Here is a 20,066-nt window from a genome sequence, read left to right as displayed (position 1 = left end):
TTTTATTAACAAATTTATTGCAAATACAGAAAGTTTTATGACGAAAAAAATCTAAATCTAAGTTACTACCCCCGCCGGTAGAGAACGCTCTCGTAGATGTGAAGGCATACCTCAATGCGTAGCGGAGGTAATCACTTAAATATTAATTAGTCAACTGAAAGATTTGGTAAAAGTGCCTGGCATTTATAATGCGTTATAATTTTTACACATAATTTTAAATGAGTTTCCAAAATGAATACAATCCAAAAAAATGTGGAATGGATCCACTTTGATATGTCAAAAAACACAAAAAAACATCGTTCTCAAAGAAATGTAACAACTATTCTAGCCCCACAAACTTATATTTATTTATGGAAGGTTGTTGGTGTTCATACAATATCACTCTAAATTCTTGTACATTTCGGGGTCAAGACTAATTTATCTAGATAAAGATCTTAATTTAATTTCTTCAACCACACTATACTCGCAATGTGCAATATTTAAGCTAATACTAACAATTCGAATAAACGATACATAAAATATGGTATAATGTAAATACTATAGCAGCGTCAACTTATACCTAGCGCTAATAAAACAGCGGTATATCGTAGAAACAAATATTATTAATTAGCTTAATTGTTAGCCACATTGACGTTATTGTTGTACTTATCTAACCAACACAAGTATCCTGGCAAAACGTAATAGTTTTTAATTTACATGCAAGTTTGAAATATCTATGTGACTAAAAAAAGAAACTAATGTTAACAGTGATATTGCAAAGATTACGATAAGGCATTTACTTGAATCACACGATGATGGTACGAGTATACAGTGTGGAGCTTGGAAGCGGATGAGAAACTTAATTCACTACTAAACGTAGGGTGTCTTTCCCACTATTAATAGTCGAAAATTTGATTAGCTGTCAATCCAGTCTGTATCAACGTTATGGTACAATAATTGTAATATGTTCTCCAAGCCATCACATCATACAACATCATTCGTGGCATTTGAACACAGATTTCGACGTAAGGAGGAGTAATTTCACTACTATTACACACGAAATATCTCGCAAGTCGCAACTTATTCGCGCATTCTATATAATCCGATATAAGTTATGTACCGATTTAAAAGCATTCTAAAAGCTGACATCTAACAATAAGGAAATTCTGTGTGTATCCTCTTATTATTTATTTATAAATATTACTACATTATAATATAATATACAATTCCGATATCGCATACTTCCGAGTGGCAAAAATGATCAGTATTCATCACCCTTAATGGCTTTTGCTGAAGATGTTGAAGTACCCATATTGACAATGTCTTAAAATATTAATAAAGAGTGTTCGAATTCAGGTCCCCAGTGTTAGGCCCGCCAAGGCCCAGATCTAAACCCACACTGCAGCAGTACACCTCGCCACATTTTCTACAATATCCTACATTTCCTTGAGAATAGATGCACTCTGCAAACATGCATACCAATTATCTCCTTAACATGATCAGTACAAAAAATACACGCTTACATAATTTTGGGATTCAAGATACATTAACAATAGCAACCTACTATCTTCGACTTGAAAGCATTTAAAACGTTATTCGTAAACATTTTTACAATAATTTGACTTAACCTATAGCAAAACAAAATAAGGCATTTCCCTACTCGTGGCTATCAAAGAACTGTCATCGCTTACGAATAGAGACCACGGGACGAGTGTTACATGTACAGTAGTGATATATCGTATCCATTTTTATTACTGAGATCAGCGTGCTCCTTGGTCCATCAATTAATATTTTCCATTTTAGGGCCCCGTGGACTCGAATCGTAAGGCCAACTTACAATTGTTATTTTTGGCTCAATCTAGTACTGTGTGAAGTAGAAAACTTCAATAAACATCACTATAACTGATACCTCTTTATACCCTCTTTTACATTCTTAATTTAGATATTCCTCTTTTATATTATTATAGCTAATATAAATAACATTATCGCATTTAGATCGCTTCCGTTTCGAACTGTGCGCCCTTAATAATAGTAATAGGTCCATATGTTTCGTGTTGTTCTAACTTTAATACTTGATGTTTCTTCAGAACCAGTAAACTATAGAATTTCTGTGCCACCTGGAACAAGAATTAATAATTTTATTAATTATTTGCTTAATAAAAACATGACAGGACACATTTCTGCAAAGAATCTTTTGGGATTTACTATTTTAAGGAATCAAACTACGGCCCGCGTATTTGCCAATTCAGCCCGCGGAAAACGCCATATTCCATGCAATCCGGTCCACAAAACGGAGGCAGAGGTCCTCAGGTTAAAAAGTTTGAAGAGCGTTCTCTAGTAAGGGACAGGGTATAGTATACGGCAGTGTTTTTCAAACTTTTTCATGACGCGACCCCCTTAGTACGAACAAAATGTTTCGCTTATGTATTGAAAACACTTGCATAGGGCTCGTTACCTGTTTCCTGTTGTTGTGGCGGGGTGCCAGGTCGCTGAAGGCGAGCTGCAGGCCGGCGGCGAGCTTGGGCCGCATGGCCGCGAACAGCTGCGCCGCGCGCCGGTTCAGCACGCGCTCCTCGAACTGCTCGTCCGTCTCGCCCGCCTCGCGTTCGCCCTCCTCGCCCTGGAGAGTGGAACAAATTATCTCTATAGCGTGTATTCAGATATCATCTCTATAAGCCGAGATTTCAGTTTACGACTGAGAGGTGAAATTCGGCAACATTTACTGGCCGTTCGACTCCTTTCTTCTTGGTAATTTTCTTATGTCGGCTGTACACACTTGTCGAGAGCCTATCGCCGAGTCTCGACACGGCTCCGATCCAATCGGAGAAACGCGAGATGAAATGAGAGCAGCATGTACACACTCGTTCTCGGCCGGTCTCAGGGTCTCTCGACGAATGTGTACAGCCCGCATTATGCTTTATTTGACAAATACTCGTACATATAATTTTTATGTTAATATCATGACATGGCAAGAAATACTTACATTTTCAACACTGGGTGGTAAGTCGTAGTCGTGCTGTGGACTTTGGTGGCCATTGTTGTCCTCGTAACCCAAGTTGGTCATCTGCATGCCACCCTAAAAAAAGGTACATATTGGTTAAGCAAATGAGTTACGCCAAGCGCGCACCACGATTTTAATTTTTGCGACACGATTTTAGAATCGCGCTGTAATTTATCGCAGAAAATTCAGTGCGCGCACTGCGATGAAAAAGTCGACGATTTGTTCATTCTCGACATGGATGTCGTACCAGTCGCTTGTCGTGAAACAATATGCAATCGCTGTATGACTGAGTATTTATACCACAAAGGTGATCTCCTTCTATTTCTATAATTAAACGGTCAACATCTAGCGTCTCATCTTGTAACTCCATTGGAGAAGCAGGTTCCGATATGTTGACGCTTGGAGAGCGAAATGCCGACTGAGGTCCGGGGTGCGATTTTATTATCGCAGTGCGTGCGGGGCCATACAACTCCGTATGCTGCAATTCACTTTGCGACAATCGCGTCGCGAGCAGTCGCGGAAAAATGTGACAAATCACAATTTTAAAATCGCTGCGATTTTTTTGTCGCATATGCGCGCACTGCCATATAAACACATACGTTACATTTCTGCGACTAAATTATCGCGCGACAAAAAGTCGTGGTGCGCGCTTGGCCTTTGAAAAATTGTATATTGTGTGTTACAAATATACAAAAGATGGGCTAGCGCTCGAGCGTGCGACTTTTAAACGGTAGGTCGCAAATTTGAACCCCAGCTTTTACAATGAGTCTTAGAACTTATGTAGCGTCGCTTTGTAAAAACCGGACCAGTCCTCCTAAGTATTGGAAAGTCAGATGGCAGGCGGTTTCGTCACAAGACTAAAATTACGCCAACTCAGGATACAATCTTTAATATCTTAATCAACTTAGCATGCAATCAGAAAGATACTAAGATGAGATGTATGAATAGGAAATTGAGCAGTTTTTATTTGTAGAGAGACAAACACAAGGAAACAAGTTCAATAGCCGGGTCCGCACAAAACGAGCATACTCGTGAGGCAATTTCCTCGCGCACAAAACGGCCAGTGTAGACGCGCCTCGCGCGCGCCCAATGAGATAGGGTGGTGTAAAATGGTGACCTGATGGTAGTCGGGGTCCAACGCGTGCAGCGGCAGCGGCTCCATGGGCACGGTGTGGCCGAGCTCGTGGTCGGGCGGCGCCTGCGCGGCCGGCGCGCGCGCCAGCAGCGCGGCGGCCGCGTCGCCGCCCAGCTGCGGCATCATCGGCAGCTGCGCGTGCTCCAGCGCGTGGCCCAGCATGCCGCCGTGCGATAGACCTGTGGATGCGATGCAACAACACGTAACTCTTTGACCTTCAAACACGTCAACTGACGCGCGCGGCTACAGCCCAAATATCAAACTTCGTGCATTCCGACAAGATTCATCATGCCGTGCCGCACACGATAGGCATGGCATTCAACAAAGGGTTAATGGACAAGAAATGAAATAGCACTTACAACGGTACCAGATTTAACGTGCTATTCGTTTGTCCCTATTATTTTAGCGTTTAGGTTAATTTTATACATTGAAGGATTTAACGGATTAATGTCCCATGCCACCCTTAGGGTCCAATTTCTTTGTCCAATGTGTATTTTGTCTCACATTTTGCTTAATGAGCAGTGATCGGACAAATCATCGCAAAACCACGACGCAATGACACTGAGCAGAAGGAATACCATCGTTAAGCCCTAAGACACCCTATTTAAAAAAAATAGTAGCTAAAGAATAAAGCTACATTGAAACATGAAATGGTTTTGGCAATCCTATTGAAGTGCAATGCTGTTGCAATTTGGAACTATTAATTTGTAGGATTAATCGCAAATATTTATCACTAACCTTGAGGCGTCATTCCACCGTGCTGCAACCCAGCGGGCGTCATGCCACCATGGTGCAGCCCCGCGGGCGTCATGCCTCCGTGCTGTAAGCCGGCTGGTGTCATGCCTCCGTGCTGGAGACCGGCCGGCGTCATACCGCCGTGCTGGAGACCCGCGGGCGTCATGCCGCCGTGTTGGAGGCCTGCTGGTGTCATGCCGCCGTGGTCTAATCCGCCTGGAAATAAAGGTTTTGTCAGTAAGATGATCCAGGCTCTTAAGTGTTATATCACATAACATAACTTATGTTATGTAAAGTGAAGTCTTAGTTATCGATGGAGCAACGTTGAAACCAACACAATGTTGTAATATGATGTTTAGAATTGGGCTAACGAAAATTTTACTAATTAATTAAGGCTACAAATATAATGACCACCAAAAAATACTTTGGTACCCTAAATAAAAAAATCATGCTTACCAAAAAAAATTACTGAACACCAAAAAAATAAGGCCTAAAATTACAAATGTACCACCATTTTAATTACGACTGCACTTCAAATTGTATTCGAATACCAAATATATTGAATGATTACCAAAAATCATTAATGATCACCAAATCTTGAAGACCAAATAAATGCGATATTTTCACCTAAATAAACCACTATGATACCAAAAAATTTATACATATTACCAAATAAAGTAAAATGATGCCAAAATTACTAGCCCCTCCCGCTCAACCCCCGTACCCCGCACCGCATAACATAGGTAGGCATACTGAAATGCTACTAGAAAAGTATGTTAGGTTAGGTTTGTACTGCTATCAGTTAAGTGGGCTAGGTTAACACTGCGACCCTTACAGAAACGAATTGCTACTAGAAAAGTGGGTTAGGTTAGGTTTAAACTGCGACCCTTACAGAAAAGAAATGCTACTAGAAAAGTGGGTTAGGTTAGGTTTGAACTGCGAACCTTACAGAAACGAAATGCTACTAGAAAAGTGGGTTAGGTTAGGTTTGAACTGCGAACCTTACAGAAACGAAATGCTACTAGAAAAGTGGGTTAGGTTAGGTTTGAATTGTGACCCTTACAGAAACGTAATGCTACTAGAAAAGTGGGTTAGGTTAGGTTTGAACTCCGACCCACACAGAAACGAAATTCTACTAGAAAAGTGGGTTAGGTTAGGTTTGAACTGCGACCCTTCCAGATAAGAAATGCTACTAGAAAAGTGGGTTAGGTTAGGTTTGAACTGCGAACCATACAGTAAACGAAATGTTACTAGAAAAGTGGGTTAGGTTAGGTTTGAACTGCAACCCATACAGAAACGAAATGCTACTAGAAAATTTTGCTTTGCTTTAATAGGATAGCAAGATTTAAAAATTTGGTTATAATTTTACATTAAAATGGAGTTCTAATTTTGGTGGTCATTTACTATTTTTGGGTTTACAATGATTATTTTGGTGTCATTTTATTTAATAGGATAGCACGATGTAAAAATTTGGTTCTCAATTGACATTAAATTGGGGTTTGAAATTTGGTAATTATTTACAATTTTTGGGTTAATAATGATTAATTTGGTGTCATTTCCTTTAATAGGATAGTAAAATGTAATAAAATTGGTAATCATTTCACATTAAAATGGTGTTACAATTTTGGTGATCATTCATTATTTTAGGGTGGTAAAGTAGATTTTTTTGGTATTAAATTTTATTAAATCTGGTGATCAGTTAAATAGCAGCCATTAATTAATCTATCTATCTATACCCGAAGGAGAAAGGCGAGAAAAGAGAAAAGACAATTTGTAGTAGACCAAGGGAGACCAAAATTTTTAACTAAATACATAAATATTGTGATGGTGAATAAGATCACCTGGTGTCATGCCGCCGTGGTGCAGGCCCGCGGGCGTGAGGCCGCCGTGGCCGAGGCCGCCCGGCGTCATTCCGCTGTCTAACCCCATTGGCGTCATTCCTGAAATGATTGTAACTTATTAATAGGCTCTCTGGGATGATTTGATTATCATATTCATTATTTGATTGCCGTCGTTTGTCTATGTTGTACCTATATTTCACTAACCCTTCAACTCTTACCAAGTGAATACATGTGGTTGTAGGGTCTAGAGTTAGAGGTTTGTTTCCATAAATTTACTTTTAATTTACTATATTTTCCTTAGCACGTCTAATATCAGTGGCATATATTACCTCCATGGTGCAGGCCGGCGGGTGTCATGGGGCCGAAGTCGTGCCCGTCGCCGTGCTGCAAGCCCGCTGGCGTCATACCGCCGTGTTGCAGGCCTCCTGCGAGACAAATTATTTAGAATTAACTAAAATACCATTAGAAAATATAAGAGCAAACGAAATTAAAATGTGTGGAAATAGGCTTTCATGTATCCAATTTAATATTGAGGTGATTTGGTTTCAGAGAGCTTTAAACATACTTTAGAAAAACGCTATAACCAACCATATTTTAGATAAGATAAGATAAGATAAGATTTCTTTATTGTCAAAGCTGTGTTGGTACATAGGTCTTATAAATATTGCAGAAGTCCATCAGCTTGCCCATTTCGGGCGTACAATTATAAACTAACCTAATGCATGCAAAAAAAAACAAATAAACAATAACAATAACATAACATCATATCATAACTATTAATTGTCTATGTACATAAAATATTCATTTAAATTGTAGAAACTTTTTGTTAACAGCCATTTCTTGAGCTGGTTTTTAAATCTGATCCCCTCTTGGGCCTTAATGTATTCAGGCAAGTGATTAAATATTTTTATTCCTGAGGCATATGTGCTCTTGCTTAGTATAAAACTAGACGATCTAATCGTACAAACATCATATTTGTATTGCAATCTTATATTATTTTTTGAGTCACTTTTTTTAATAAATATGTCATTTTGTTCCTTAACTAATACACAAATTTCCAAAATATAGATACATGTCAGAGTTAATATTCCATTGTCTATAAAAACTTCTCTTAGAGATTCCAGATGCCTAAGCTTAAATATTATACGCATGCATCTTTTTTGAAGAATGAATGTCGACTCTACGTTTACCGAATTTCCCCAAAATATTATGCCATATGTCAGGTGAGGATAAACATTTCCATAATACGCCTTCTTTGCGACATCGGTTGAGGTTATATTGGTCAATATTGATAATGCGTAACATGCGCTGGCTAGTTTTTTATTTATTTTATCTATGTGATGCTTCCAGTTTAGGTTGCTGTCTATTGTGACTCCTAAGAAGTTTGTACTATTTACTTGTTCAACTTGTTTACTGTTTATAACTACATTAACACTTTTTGATGCCTGTTTATAATTTAAAAATTGTACAATTTTCGTTTTTTCTAGGTTAACACTTAGATTTAAAGTAGACAACCATTCAATTACATGAGTTAAGGTATTATGTAGTTCGTTGGCTATATCTGACCCATTCTCTTCAGAGACAAAGATAGTGGCATCATCGGCAAACATAACACACAAGTGGTGAGCTATCAAGGGGAACTCATTTACATATACCAGAAACAATAGTGGTCCCAGCACACTGCCTTGAGGTACCCCTTGTCGATTTATGTCACAATTTGACTGCACTCTTATTACTGTTTTAGTAGTCCTGTCATATGAATCCAATACAGTGACTTGAGTTCTTTTATCAAGATAGGTTTCTATTAATCTTAAGGCAACGCCCCGTATCCCAATGTGATCCAGCTGTTTCAGTAAAATTTTGTGAGTCACGCAGTCGAAAGCCTTTGACAAGTCTATAAATAATCCGAAAGACGTTTTTTTCATGTCCATATCTATCCATATTTGATACAGAATTTTAAAAATGGCTAAGGTTGTGTTTCTCCCCTTTTGAAACCCAAACTGATTTGCGTTTAATATTTTATATTTGTCAAAGAATGATGTCAAGCGATTCGATATAATTTTTTCGAATATTTTTGAAAAATTTGGCAGCAAAGCAATGGGTCTATAATTGTTTAATTCCTGTTTGGATCCTTTTTTATGCAAAGGTCTTATTAACGCCTTCTTTAGATTTAAAGAGGTATTATCAATTTACGTATCTAACCTCATACGAAAGTACCATCGCCCACTTGGAGAATATAACCAAACGGAGTGGTCATTAACAGGCGTTCCCCTCTGTCGAAAATAGGCGGCCAATGGTCAACCACATGTATGGACTGACGTTTATCTGACATGGCTATGTTTACGTTACGTATACATTTGATGTGCCCCTCCCCCGCAATAAATAGACTATTTTGTACCGAAAATTATAGACATGGCGTCTCCGTTGGTTATATTCTCTAAGATCGTCCATAATCTACCCATACAGTTAACTGATAATTTGATATACATTTTTCATTTATTAATTTTTTTATATACATTATTGTTAAGGTCCAAGACATAAGTCCGCCGTGGAGCTGCCTGCCCGGAGTGACGCCGCCCTCAAACATTATTGTCCTGGTGTGAGGCCACCGTAGGGCAGCCCACCCTGCAGTAGCGTGCCCGACGGCAGACATGACAATACTGACATAGCGTGCGGTCGCCGTAGTGCAGCCTACCCAGCAGAAGCGTGACTGACCTGGTGTGAGGCCGCCGTGAGGTAAGCCGCCCGGTGTGAGGCCGCCGTGAGGCAGGCCGCCCGGCGTGATGCCGCCCTACAGCAGCGTGCCCGGCGTCAGACATGACAATACTGACATAGCATGAGGCCGCCGTATGGCAGCCTACCCAGCAGAAGCGTGACTGACCTGGTGTGAGGCCGCCGTGCGGTAAGCCGCCCGGTGTGAGGCCGCCGTGAGGCAGGCCACCCGGCGTGATGCCGCCCTGCAGCAGCGTGCCCGGCGTCAGACATGACAATACTGACATGGCGGCCGCCGTATGGCAGCCTACCCAGCAGAAGCGTGACTGACCTGGTGTGAGGCCGCCGTGCGGTAAACCGCCCGGTGTGAGGCCGCCGTGAGGCAGGCCGCTCGGCGTGATGCCGCCCTACAGCAGCGTGCCCGGCGTCAGACATGACAATACTGACATGGCGGCCGCCGTATGGCAGCCTACCCAGCAGAAGCGTGACTGACCTGGTGTGAGGCCGCCGTGCGGTAAGCCGCCCGGTGTGAGGCCGCCGTGAGGCAGGCCGCCCGGCGTGATGCCGCCCTGCAGCAGCGTGCCCGGCGTCAGCGGGCCCAGCCCGCCCGGCGTCAGCGGCGGACCCAGCGCGCTCAGCATGCCTGATATTTAAACAATGTTGTATATGTGCAAAAGTTTGTGAAACTTTAGAGTTTAGACCATGGTACACAGTAGTTTCGAAACTACAATGATACATCAAATAATTACAAGAAAATCATACTACGTTCAGAATTCGGGTAGATCCGGTTCGGGCGAGCTACATACCTATTCTATAATTTGACAAACAAATTAACCCAAGCCACCTTAAAATTTAAAGTATCCTAAGATTAAACCTTTCATCTGTGTTTGGTAGGTAGCAAACATTTTACAGTCACCTTTCTCAATTTCTATAAGAACATTTTATTAAACTTTATACGGCTTTTTTTTTTATTATTTAGCTTCTATACGGGTCAGCCGAAGTTTGCAATGTTTGAACCCAATATATACTTAACCCACACTCATACTCGTATGAAAGGTTAATAGAAGATAGCACAGCTGTCGCTACTTGTAAGTAAAATGTAAAGCAAAGCAGTGTAATGCTAGTTAGTCTTACCTGGGGTCTGCGGGGCCTCGTCGACCTCGGAGCGCGGGGTCTGGTAGCCCGCCTGCGCCGGCTCTACCCAACCAGATGGCGTTACAGTTAGTAAGGCGGAGGTTAATGGTGATTAAAGTAAATGGTGATAAAAATGATAATAAGAGTATTATAAGCCAAGCGTTATAGACATGTTACTGAGGGAAGTTCTTGCTTAGTCAATTACAATTAATTTACTGGGACACCAATAATTAAATGTTTTTCAGTTACGATAACGGTTGCATAGCAACTTTAACAAAATATATACACTTAGAGAGTAAAGCTACATTTAAAATTTTAAACTTATTTACCATGAAATCTTACCAAATATTTGGAGTGATAAGGTTCATGTAACTTTAGTACATTGATAAACTCTAATAGCTTTCTCATCAAGTCATTTAAGGAGCAAATTCTGTGTATTGACATAACTGGACCTCTCGAGCATGACTTGTGGTTCTGTGAGTCTATATTATTAAGATTGCGGTAACATGATAGATTTGAAAAATATTCCTTGGTATTGACAAAGTTTATGTTACATAGAGAGAAAATGTGATTATCAAGAAATGCGAAATGCATGTTAAAAGACCCGTGAAAAGAACCAGGGAGGTGCACATAAACATGTTCTGCACATTTCAAATAGAATCTTCGTTTTGAATAGGAAACATTCTTGCTTGAGAACATTACCTACACAGAACAGAGAGATTTCTCGAGAACGGCACAATGCTAGATGTGTATGTCCATGGTACTCACCGACTGAAGGTTCGTACTCCTGCGGTACAGGTGTGGGGGGTTCTAGGTCTGGTGCCGGCGCCGGCGTGTCCGGGGGCAGCATCGACTGTGGACAGTAATAATGTTGACATTTATGTTGCATTTTGTATCAATGTGTAGTCAAAACGGAAAAGTTTTTATTGAGCCCTTTGAACACCACGCCACGCCTATCATGTGCGGCGCGTCATCTTGAACCTTATCGAAAGGCACTAAGGTTGATATCGGGCTGTAGCCGCGCGCGTCAGTTAACGTCATTAGCGGTCAAAGGATTAAGAAGTAGCCGTGAGGCCCGTGAGCATCTGTGCAGTGTAGTGGCGTACCTCGTCGTGCCTGCGCTTGCGCATGCGGCGCGCGGGCTCGGGGTGCTCGGGGGACTTGGCGTCGCCCTCCTCGCCGCCCTCGCTGCGCAGCGTCATGTTGCGCTGGTATTTCTGAAAGAACACCAACCATGACAATCTATTCATACAATCAGTTTTTACGAGTATTATCACGCAGGTCTTGAGAAGGTTATGCGGAAATATAACCCATCTTCTGATATGCCCACAGAAAGTTTCCAAGATTGAATAACCTTTCCGTGAAAATAATATTCCAGAATAGAACATTCCTCGAATTTCTGTACTTTTCCTTTTCCAAATTTTTCCAAGCTTTCTGCTACTTGCATGTCTGTAAAACCACTTCGAAAAGTATTAAGGGTAAGAATTTCAGTGTATACAAGTCAAGTCTCGCACGCATTTCTCCCCGTCCCCAGTTGTCTACTTCCAGTGCCTGAAGGGGCGATTTACCATCATCTCATGGAAACAAAAAAAAAATACCTTGAACAAGACTCTGGACGGGATGGGCCTTGCTGGCAGGGTGAATAACTTCTCCACTCCCCCGGTCTCCTTCCAGTGCATGAGGCGGCGCGTGGGCGGCGCTAGGTCGAGCGTGGTCACGATGTCCGACGTGTTGCTCAGCTGATTCTTCATTTCCTCGCCGGATATGTTCTTCACTTCGTCCACGATCAGCTTGCGTTTGCGCTTGGTTTTTGTTATGCCTGTGTGAGCAGAGTACAAATGTTAATGAGTGAAAAGTGAAAAAAACCTTATGCAATTGATAAAAAGAGCCAATTAATTTTTGTGTATGGGTGGTATTCCAAAAGTTTACAGAGTGTTGCTTCCCAGCGCGATCTTGGTGTAGTTGTAACTAACAATCTTAAATGGGAGGAACATATTTTAGGGTTTACCAAAAAGGCAAATTCGGTTTTATACATGATCAGGAAAGCTTTTCGTTACATAGACAAGAATCTCTTTATTAAGCTATATAAGACATATGTAAGACCCTTACTGGAATATGCCTTCCAAATTTGGAATCCATATTTTAAAAAAGATATAATTCTTATTGAAAAAGTCCAAAGAAGAGCCACAAAATTGGTACCGTCTCTTCGTAACCAACCATATGAAGATAGACTAAAGGAATTGGGCCTGACAACCTTGGAGCAGCGAAGGCAACGCGGTGACCTGATAGAAACGTATAAAATACTCACAGGACACTACAACGTACCCGGGTTAAGCGATATTTTTACTCGCAACATAAATGACAGACTGAGAGGACACTCTCTGAAACTGACACGGACGCAGAGTAGTAGCAACCCCAGACGACACTTCCTGTCTAACCGCGTAGTGAAAGTGTGGAACGGTTTACCCGAGTCAGTGATCAGTGCACCTTCGATAAACTCTTTTAAAAACAAACTCGATGAACACTTTCGTAGACTACAAAACACAAGTGGACATTGATGTGCACGTATCAGCTTTAAGCTGCCTGTGCATTTACATATAATAATAATAATAATAAGCCCGCAGGGCAGCTTGTGGCGAGCTGTTGGGGAGTAACGACCCCACGGACCCGAGTGCTCCCGAGAGTCGGTCAGGGTCTCCGTCTCCGGCGTGTCTTCATCGGTCGGAGTGGACCCCAAGGGGACCCGCAGGACTCTCAGCTCTGGCTTGCCTTCATTGGCCGTCCAGAGAGGAGTCGTTAGAGCTATATGCTCCAGGGGTGGAAGTGAAAGATGCATAAGACGCGAGTTGGCACAGTGGCTGTTAACAGCCACTGGGTAGAAAGCGGCGCACACCTCTCGACACCCCTGAGCCGCTCACACCGATGTTGCTCCTGGTCGTCTTCGCGACGGCAGTTTCAGGGGCCCATCTAGTCGGCGGTAAGTCACCACCTGCCTCGATAACGTGTGTTAGCATTGTTATGGCAGGTGTCCGAACTCTTTACAATAGCCCAGTCTCATTGTCCACCCAAACTTCAATCCATAGACCGGTATACTATTCACTTTTGCTACAATAGTCCCAATGCCTGCTGAGACCGGTTCATGGGTGCCTATTGTTGCACCTGTGAACGGGTTCCAGCAGGCGTTCTACATGACATTAAAGCTCTCCAAGGGGCCTCTACGTGTTGGATCTGTGTCCCCACGCAAGCCTATCAAAAAACCGGGATTATAGGCCCGTGATATCCAAAAGGAGATACATAAATAATAATAATAATTTTGGACAATGATTTGGGCAATGATGCTGCTCTGTACTATATGTGTTATCAAGCGCTTACCTGTTCCAACCCTCCCTCATTGCCAATAGCCTCTCGCATGATATCCGGGTTGTCCGTGTCAAAACCCATGTCGCCAAACCCATCGTCTGGGTTAACCAGGTTGAGGGAACCGTAGTCCTCCCGCATGGTGATCTCTTCCGCGCGGGACTGGTTCATTGAGAACTGCGCCTCAATATCAACCTCACTGTATGAAAACAAAACATTATAGCTTCATGTGCGGACTGTGTCAAATAGTAAGTAATAGTACATTATTGGTGAGGCTCGGAAGTAGCTACTTGCAGGCTGAGGATTCGTTTTAAACGGACGAACTTGGGAGTCCGTTTAATTGAATCCGAAGCTAGCAAGTAGCCTTCCAGCCGAGTCATATATAGTGCATTTCTCAAAAATGGTGCAAGAAATATAAATATTATAGAACTATTTGACAAAAGCAACGTTCTTTACGTATACATTTTCACAGAAAAAAGCCCTTGCCGCCTTTTTATTCTTTTAATAAAAAAAGTGTATTTTTCTGCCGAAAATACGCCAACCTATTAGAGACAGCCAAATAGTCGCAGTATTAATCATCTGTTTGGCTGATTTTTTAATTTTTGACTGACCATAAACTACGCGCTTCAGGACCTATTTTTTAGATGGACCATTTTTGAGAAAAATATATTGTATGATACCTTGCTGTAAGATATCTTTTGGTTTATTATCGCTCCGTCTGTGACGGGCTTTACACTGAGTGACTTAAACTTAACAGAACAATCCTTACTTCAACTCTGGCATGGCAGTGTCGAAGTCATGGAACACCTCAGGCAGGGTGATGGCGTTCATGGCGGCCTCTCTGTGCTCCTCAGGCAAGTCCACCATGCCAGGCCGGAAGGCCATCTGAAATTATCACACTCAGATATAATATCTAATAAAAAGTAACAATGAAATGTAAAGAAAGAGACAGCTGTGTTAACTAAGCTTATAATGTTGAAATTTTTAAGAACATTTATGTTGTTTACAACGACTTTGTTGTATTAAATTGAGAAAGTAAATAAAAACATAACCCACCTTGATCTTAACGAAAGCTTCATTACAATCCTGCAGCAGATACTTGGCCTTCCGCGAGTAAATCCTTACAACACCAAGCAGCAGATGGCCAGATGTCCTCAAAGCCATTTTCACTTTAGGTTTCAAAATACCATCTACGGATTTCTCGATATTCGTCTCGAACACATGAGCCTTCGTCAGCTTCTTGTCCCAATGGGCTGCCAACCAAATTTTGGCTAGCGGCCCTTTCTTGGCCAGCACAAAATGTGCGTAAAACATAGTGAATGTCTACTTGTTCCAATACAGAATTACATCAAAGCTGGCCTGAAAGAAATACACAACATACGATAAACAAATCTAGTGGTTCCCAATAAACGCAAAAACGTCTATCACAGTCATTTTGATCACAAAAAACAGGAACAAACTAAACAATGCCCACTGATGTCGCTCGTTAACGACTAACACAATTTGGCGCCCAATCTACATAGTGGACTTTTTGGGCGAACGCATTAAATTTAATATATAAAACACTTTCACGTGGAACTTCAGGGTTTATATGCTAGTTTTAAGGATAGTAGCGGTAATATTACCTGATTATTCTATGAAAACTCATTAATTTCACCTTTCACACAACGTAAACATGACAACAATTACACTTCAAGATGGCCGTCGTCCGTCAGTGTTTCCAAGAAGGGGTATAAAAAAACCGTTAAATGCCAAGGCGCCATAATTATTGTGATAAAGTAGTTTCTAAAAATTATTAAATATAATAGTATTCATAATACATATATAGCATTTTGTTTTTTTATATTTCATTCATTTGTATCTTGAAAATCAGCAAGTTATTTAAAATTAGCACGAGTAAATTTTGAGACATAATATGAGGATTCAACATTTATTATAATGTCCTAAGAATGTTTTACCGTGGTTACCGTTCATTTTACATCTGGGTGGTACTTAACCTGTCCAATGTGTATTTTGTCTCACGTTTTGCTTAATAATGAGAGAGTGAGACGCAATGACATTTGACCAAGATATTGGACAGGAGGAATACCACCGTAATCTACACAATACTCTTAGTTATGTTAGAAATAGGCGATGTAGATATATATTTTACATTTTATTTTACTCGTAGACTTTTTAAAACCCCCTAAATTTAGAGGGTTGATGTAGCTTGAATTAATGGCAACATATTTATTTCGTTTAGAAATTTAATAAAAATTTTAAGTCAAAACGAATCAGACAAAAATATCATACGATATTTCCGCGTTTATAAATTTGCCTTAAATAGCTCGGGTTTTTCCTGTAGATTGGTAGCATTGGCAGTGTAAAAATGTTGCCAGTTTCATATATTTACCCTTAAATGAGGGACATAAATTAATTAAGAACATTATTTTTTTTGATAAGAATAAAGGCAGGCTGATAGATACTCCAGATTCCAATAGTAGTAGTAAGTGACGAAATAGGTATTCCACCTGCGTATTTATGGGCTTAAAACAGTTTTCAACTAAAAGGTAGAATTTGTGCGAAAAAAGAAGAGTCGTAAAATGTATGGGGCCCACGACTTACCTCTTTCTGAGCAGACTATCAATAAGTTTGTCAAAAGACTGTCTCATTTCAATCGTAGACAGAAAGAATCATACGATCTTTGTCTTACACTAGTACTAGTACCCAAGAGAAAAGGATGAGTAGAGTTTTCTTGGTTCTTACTTCTTACTGACCAGGGATGTTGCGGATGCAGATTTTTTGACATGCGGATGCGGATATTTAAAGCCTCACATCCGCGGATGCGGATGTCAAGATTTGGTACTCAAAAAACGTCATATATTACATTTTTAGTAGTGATGTACCGACTATTGATTTGGCCGACTAGCCGACTAGCCGACTAATCGGCGCTCTGATGGCCGATTAGTCGGCCGACTAGTCGGCTAGTCGGCCAGATCATTAGTTTCCTCTAAGTTCGGTTCAGATGCAGTTAAAAATAGTCGTTTTACCCCTATCGTCGCGCTATTCGTCTATCTAAATGCAAAACAGGTGGTAAAGCTAAAAATGAAAAAAAACCTAAGGCTATATTTCAGACGACAACCGGACAATCGGACATAAGAAAGCGACCACACTGTCAATAATTCGAACCAAAGTTTTCGTAAGCACCCAAAATAGGAATTTGGGTAAAATAGGTGGAAAGCTTATGTTAAATATTAGCTTTTTGCCCTGTTTTTCTGTCACTTATAAAGTGCCGACTAATCGGCCATTTTTGCCGACTAGTCGCCGACTAATCGCCGACTACAAATGAGGCCGGATAGTCGGCTTTCCCGACTAGTCGGCGACTAGTCGGTACATCCCTAATTTTTAGCATTTTTTTATTAAAAAAAACGAAACGTTTAGTATTTGAGCAAGAATATAGGTGCGTTTTATTTAATAAACAGTAATTTGGCCGACTTTTCGGGATCTAGACAATTTCGTTATATACATATAATGACGAAATTACCTATCCCTTACGCCGCCGGCGCCGCCACTAACACGTTCCAGTTATCGACTTGGTCGACATCCGCATCATGCAGATGCTCCGCATCGATTTTATGCGGATGCGGATGCAGATGCGGATGTTGAAAATAATGCGGAAGTTCCGCGGATGCGGATGCGAATATCCGCAACATCCCTGTTACTGACTGACAAATTTGTTTAGACCAACTATACATTGTCTGTTGTCGGTAGAGTCTGTGCGGAAAGAGAAGAGTCGTGGGATTTGAGGGCGCGCCAGTGCTATTTTATGGTTTTTGCTATGCTGACAACACTGGTCACGTGATTATAGTACGACACTAAAGGTCTTGATACTTGAATCCCTTTTGTTCCGGTTTATTACCACGGCTTACTAAACGGAGCCTGGTGGTGGTGTCGGCTCGTCAACTCAATCCCCTGATTTAGCGCAGGCACTAGTTTTCTTTTTAAAACACACTTGTTTTTATGTCTCAGATACTAAAAAGTGACAGTGCGATTGACAAAACTGCTAAAAGTGCTAAAACTAGTTAAGAATCTGCCCAATACAACTGTAATTTTAGTACCAAACAAGATAGAGTCTCATTTATGTACTGCCTAATCTGTGCAGTCCAACAGTTATTAAAACCGGGTAGATCGGGTAGAAATTGGGCAATAGAACTGTAATTTTATCTGGGATATATTTCACCCATTGTAAACTTGACTTGTAATGTATGTGTACATTATTAATAATAAATATGGATATGAATAAAAATAGTGCATAAGGGATCATCCATTAATTACGTCACGCGAATTTCTAGGTTTTTTGACCTCTCCCCCCCTCCTTGTCACACTTGGTCACATTTTGCAAATCCCTCCCCACCTTGTGTGACGTCACATTTAGGCAATTTTGTTTTCAACGAAATCGGCAATACTAACTCGGCTTTATTTTTTTTATAAAAACATATTTTTGGTAAAAGAAATTAGTAATTTTATAACGCAAAACCAATTAGGAACCAAAATTACCTACCTACTTCCAAAACCTCATTATTTAAATGTACAGCGATTAAAAAAATATAGATTAATTTTCGGTTACTGATGAATATCGATGAAGTTAAAGTGACGTCACAATGTTTATGACTCCCCCCTCACCTATGTCACAACATGTCACATTTTCTTGACCCCCTTGCACCCCCTAATCGTGTGACGTAATTAATGGATGGCCCCTAAGTAGGTAGGCCTTATTGGGATATGTCCGGTTCTCTCATCTCACGATATTTTACTTCACCGAAAAGTCACTGCTAAATATGAAATATAATTTCGTAACTAACAGAAATATTTTATTAGAAAAAGTTTTATTCTTTGTAATCGAAGTCTGAATTAAAATATTCAATGTCACTTATGTTTGAGCTAGCTTCAGAACAACCAGGGACACTCATAGAACTATCTTCATCTGAACTGGATGTGCTTGAATCCGGCACGTAGATTACGAATTCTTGCATATCACCTACTTAGCGGTCTTTTATTCGAGATACCGTAGGTACTTTTACACAATCCTGAAAAAAAAATTACATATAAATGTGCATAAAATGGCAAGTATCAAGACTATTTGTCAGTTATTTTAAAGACCATGAATGACCTGCATATTTATGAAAATTAATATATTTTGAATGAATATACTTACGGATTATGTACCGGAGACAAGTTACTGAGGGGGCTTATTAAATAGGTAATTATTTAATATTAAATACAACATCAATACCCGCGAATAGCGGAAACACGTTCCGCGACTTTTTGTAAGTCGATAGTCGGCTTTTAGCCGTTTTCTTCCCGCTGACAAAACCGAACAATGTTAAATATAATTTTCCTTGTGGTTTTATGTACGGTTTTATCGTGTTTTGAAAATATTTTATACATAAAACTTGCGGTTTTTGTTAATAAATATACAATGACAGAAGTTTGTTTACTTTTTACATGACAAGGTGTCAAAGGTTTGATTGCCATATAAAATTTAAAATGTTAGTTCCCGTTTCTGCCACGACTCTTCTCTTTCCGCACAGACTCTAAAGGTGATTTCAAATTGAAGCTTTATGGAAATAGCGTCTTATTAACAACCGTCAATAAATACCCTTTTTGTTGAAAATGGTACAATATTAATTATTACTTTTGAGCACATGATAATAGTTATTTGTTTTACAAGGGGGCAAAGTTGTTGTTTAACCGCTCGTGCTAATATTGATACCCGAGCAAGCGAAAGATTCCAAAATTGAACCACGAGCGTAGCGAGTGGTTCGAAAATGGAATCTTGAGCGTTTCGAGGGTTTCAAAGCACGAGGGTTAAACAAAATTTGTCCCCGAGTGAAACACAAAATTTTTCACCACACCAACCCGAAGCAAATATTAAATGTAAAATATCTAACGAAATCAAACCAAATCAAATCCAAATTATGTTATTAAATATTTATCATCCAAAATCATCATTTAAAAGTAAATTCTACCAGCAAACATAAGAAAACAACTCAAAATTTGCATTTGATTACTTTGCCTCACATGTGAATAAAATGCAACTTTGCTATTAGTTTTTGAATGGCAAAGTAAGCCTTTCCGAGCTGGTGTGGTGAAAAAAAATTTATACATAACTTGAATTAACTGAAATGGGAAA

General features: G+C 40.3%; 1 protein-coding gene across 1 annotated transcript; it reads right to left on the bottom strand.

Annotated features, from left to right (window-relative positions):
• On the bottom strand, positions 1-15,626 carry LOC134672393 (double-strand-break repair protein rad21 homolog). The gene is made up of 17 exons (XM_063530275.1): positions 15,520-15,626; positions 14,951-15,253; positions 14,664-14,779; positions 13,910-14,093; positions 12,136-12,375; positions 11,644-11,754; positions 11,306-11,390; positions 10,538-10,600; positions 9,877-10,046; positions 9,573-9,810; positions 7,021-7,116; positions 6,692-6,790; positions 4,854-5,066; positions 4,098-4,294; positions 2,963-3,055; positions 2,435-2,599; positions 1-2,096 (listed from the first exon to the last, which is right to left on the bottom strand). The coding sequence occupies exons 2-17, from the start codon at positions 15,206-15,208 to the stop codon at positions 1,971-1,973; spliced, it is 2,454 nt and encodes an 817-aa protein (XP_063386345.1). The 5' UTR covers positions 15,209-15,253; positions 15,520-15,626; the 3' UTR covers positions 1-1,970.
• Between the last annotated feature and the right edge of the window lie 4,440 nt (positions 15,627-20,066).

This window comes from Cydia fagiglandana, chromosome 2, assembly GCF_963556715.1.
Source record: "Cydia fagiglandana chromosome 2, ilCydFagi1.1, whole genome shotgun sequence".
Lineage (NCBI taxonomy): Eukaryota > Metazoa > Arthropoda > Insecta > Lepidoptera > Tortricidae > Cydia > Cydia fagiglandana.
The sequence above is the reverse complement of the archived record's forward strand: the minus strand, read 5'-3'. Positions and strand labels throughout refer to the sequence as shown.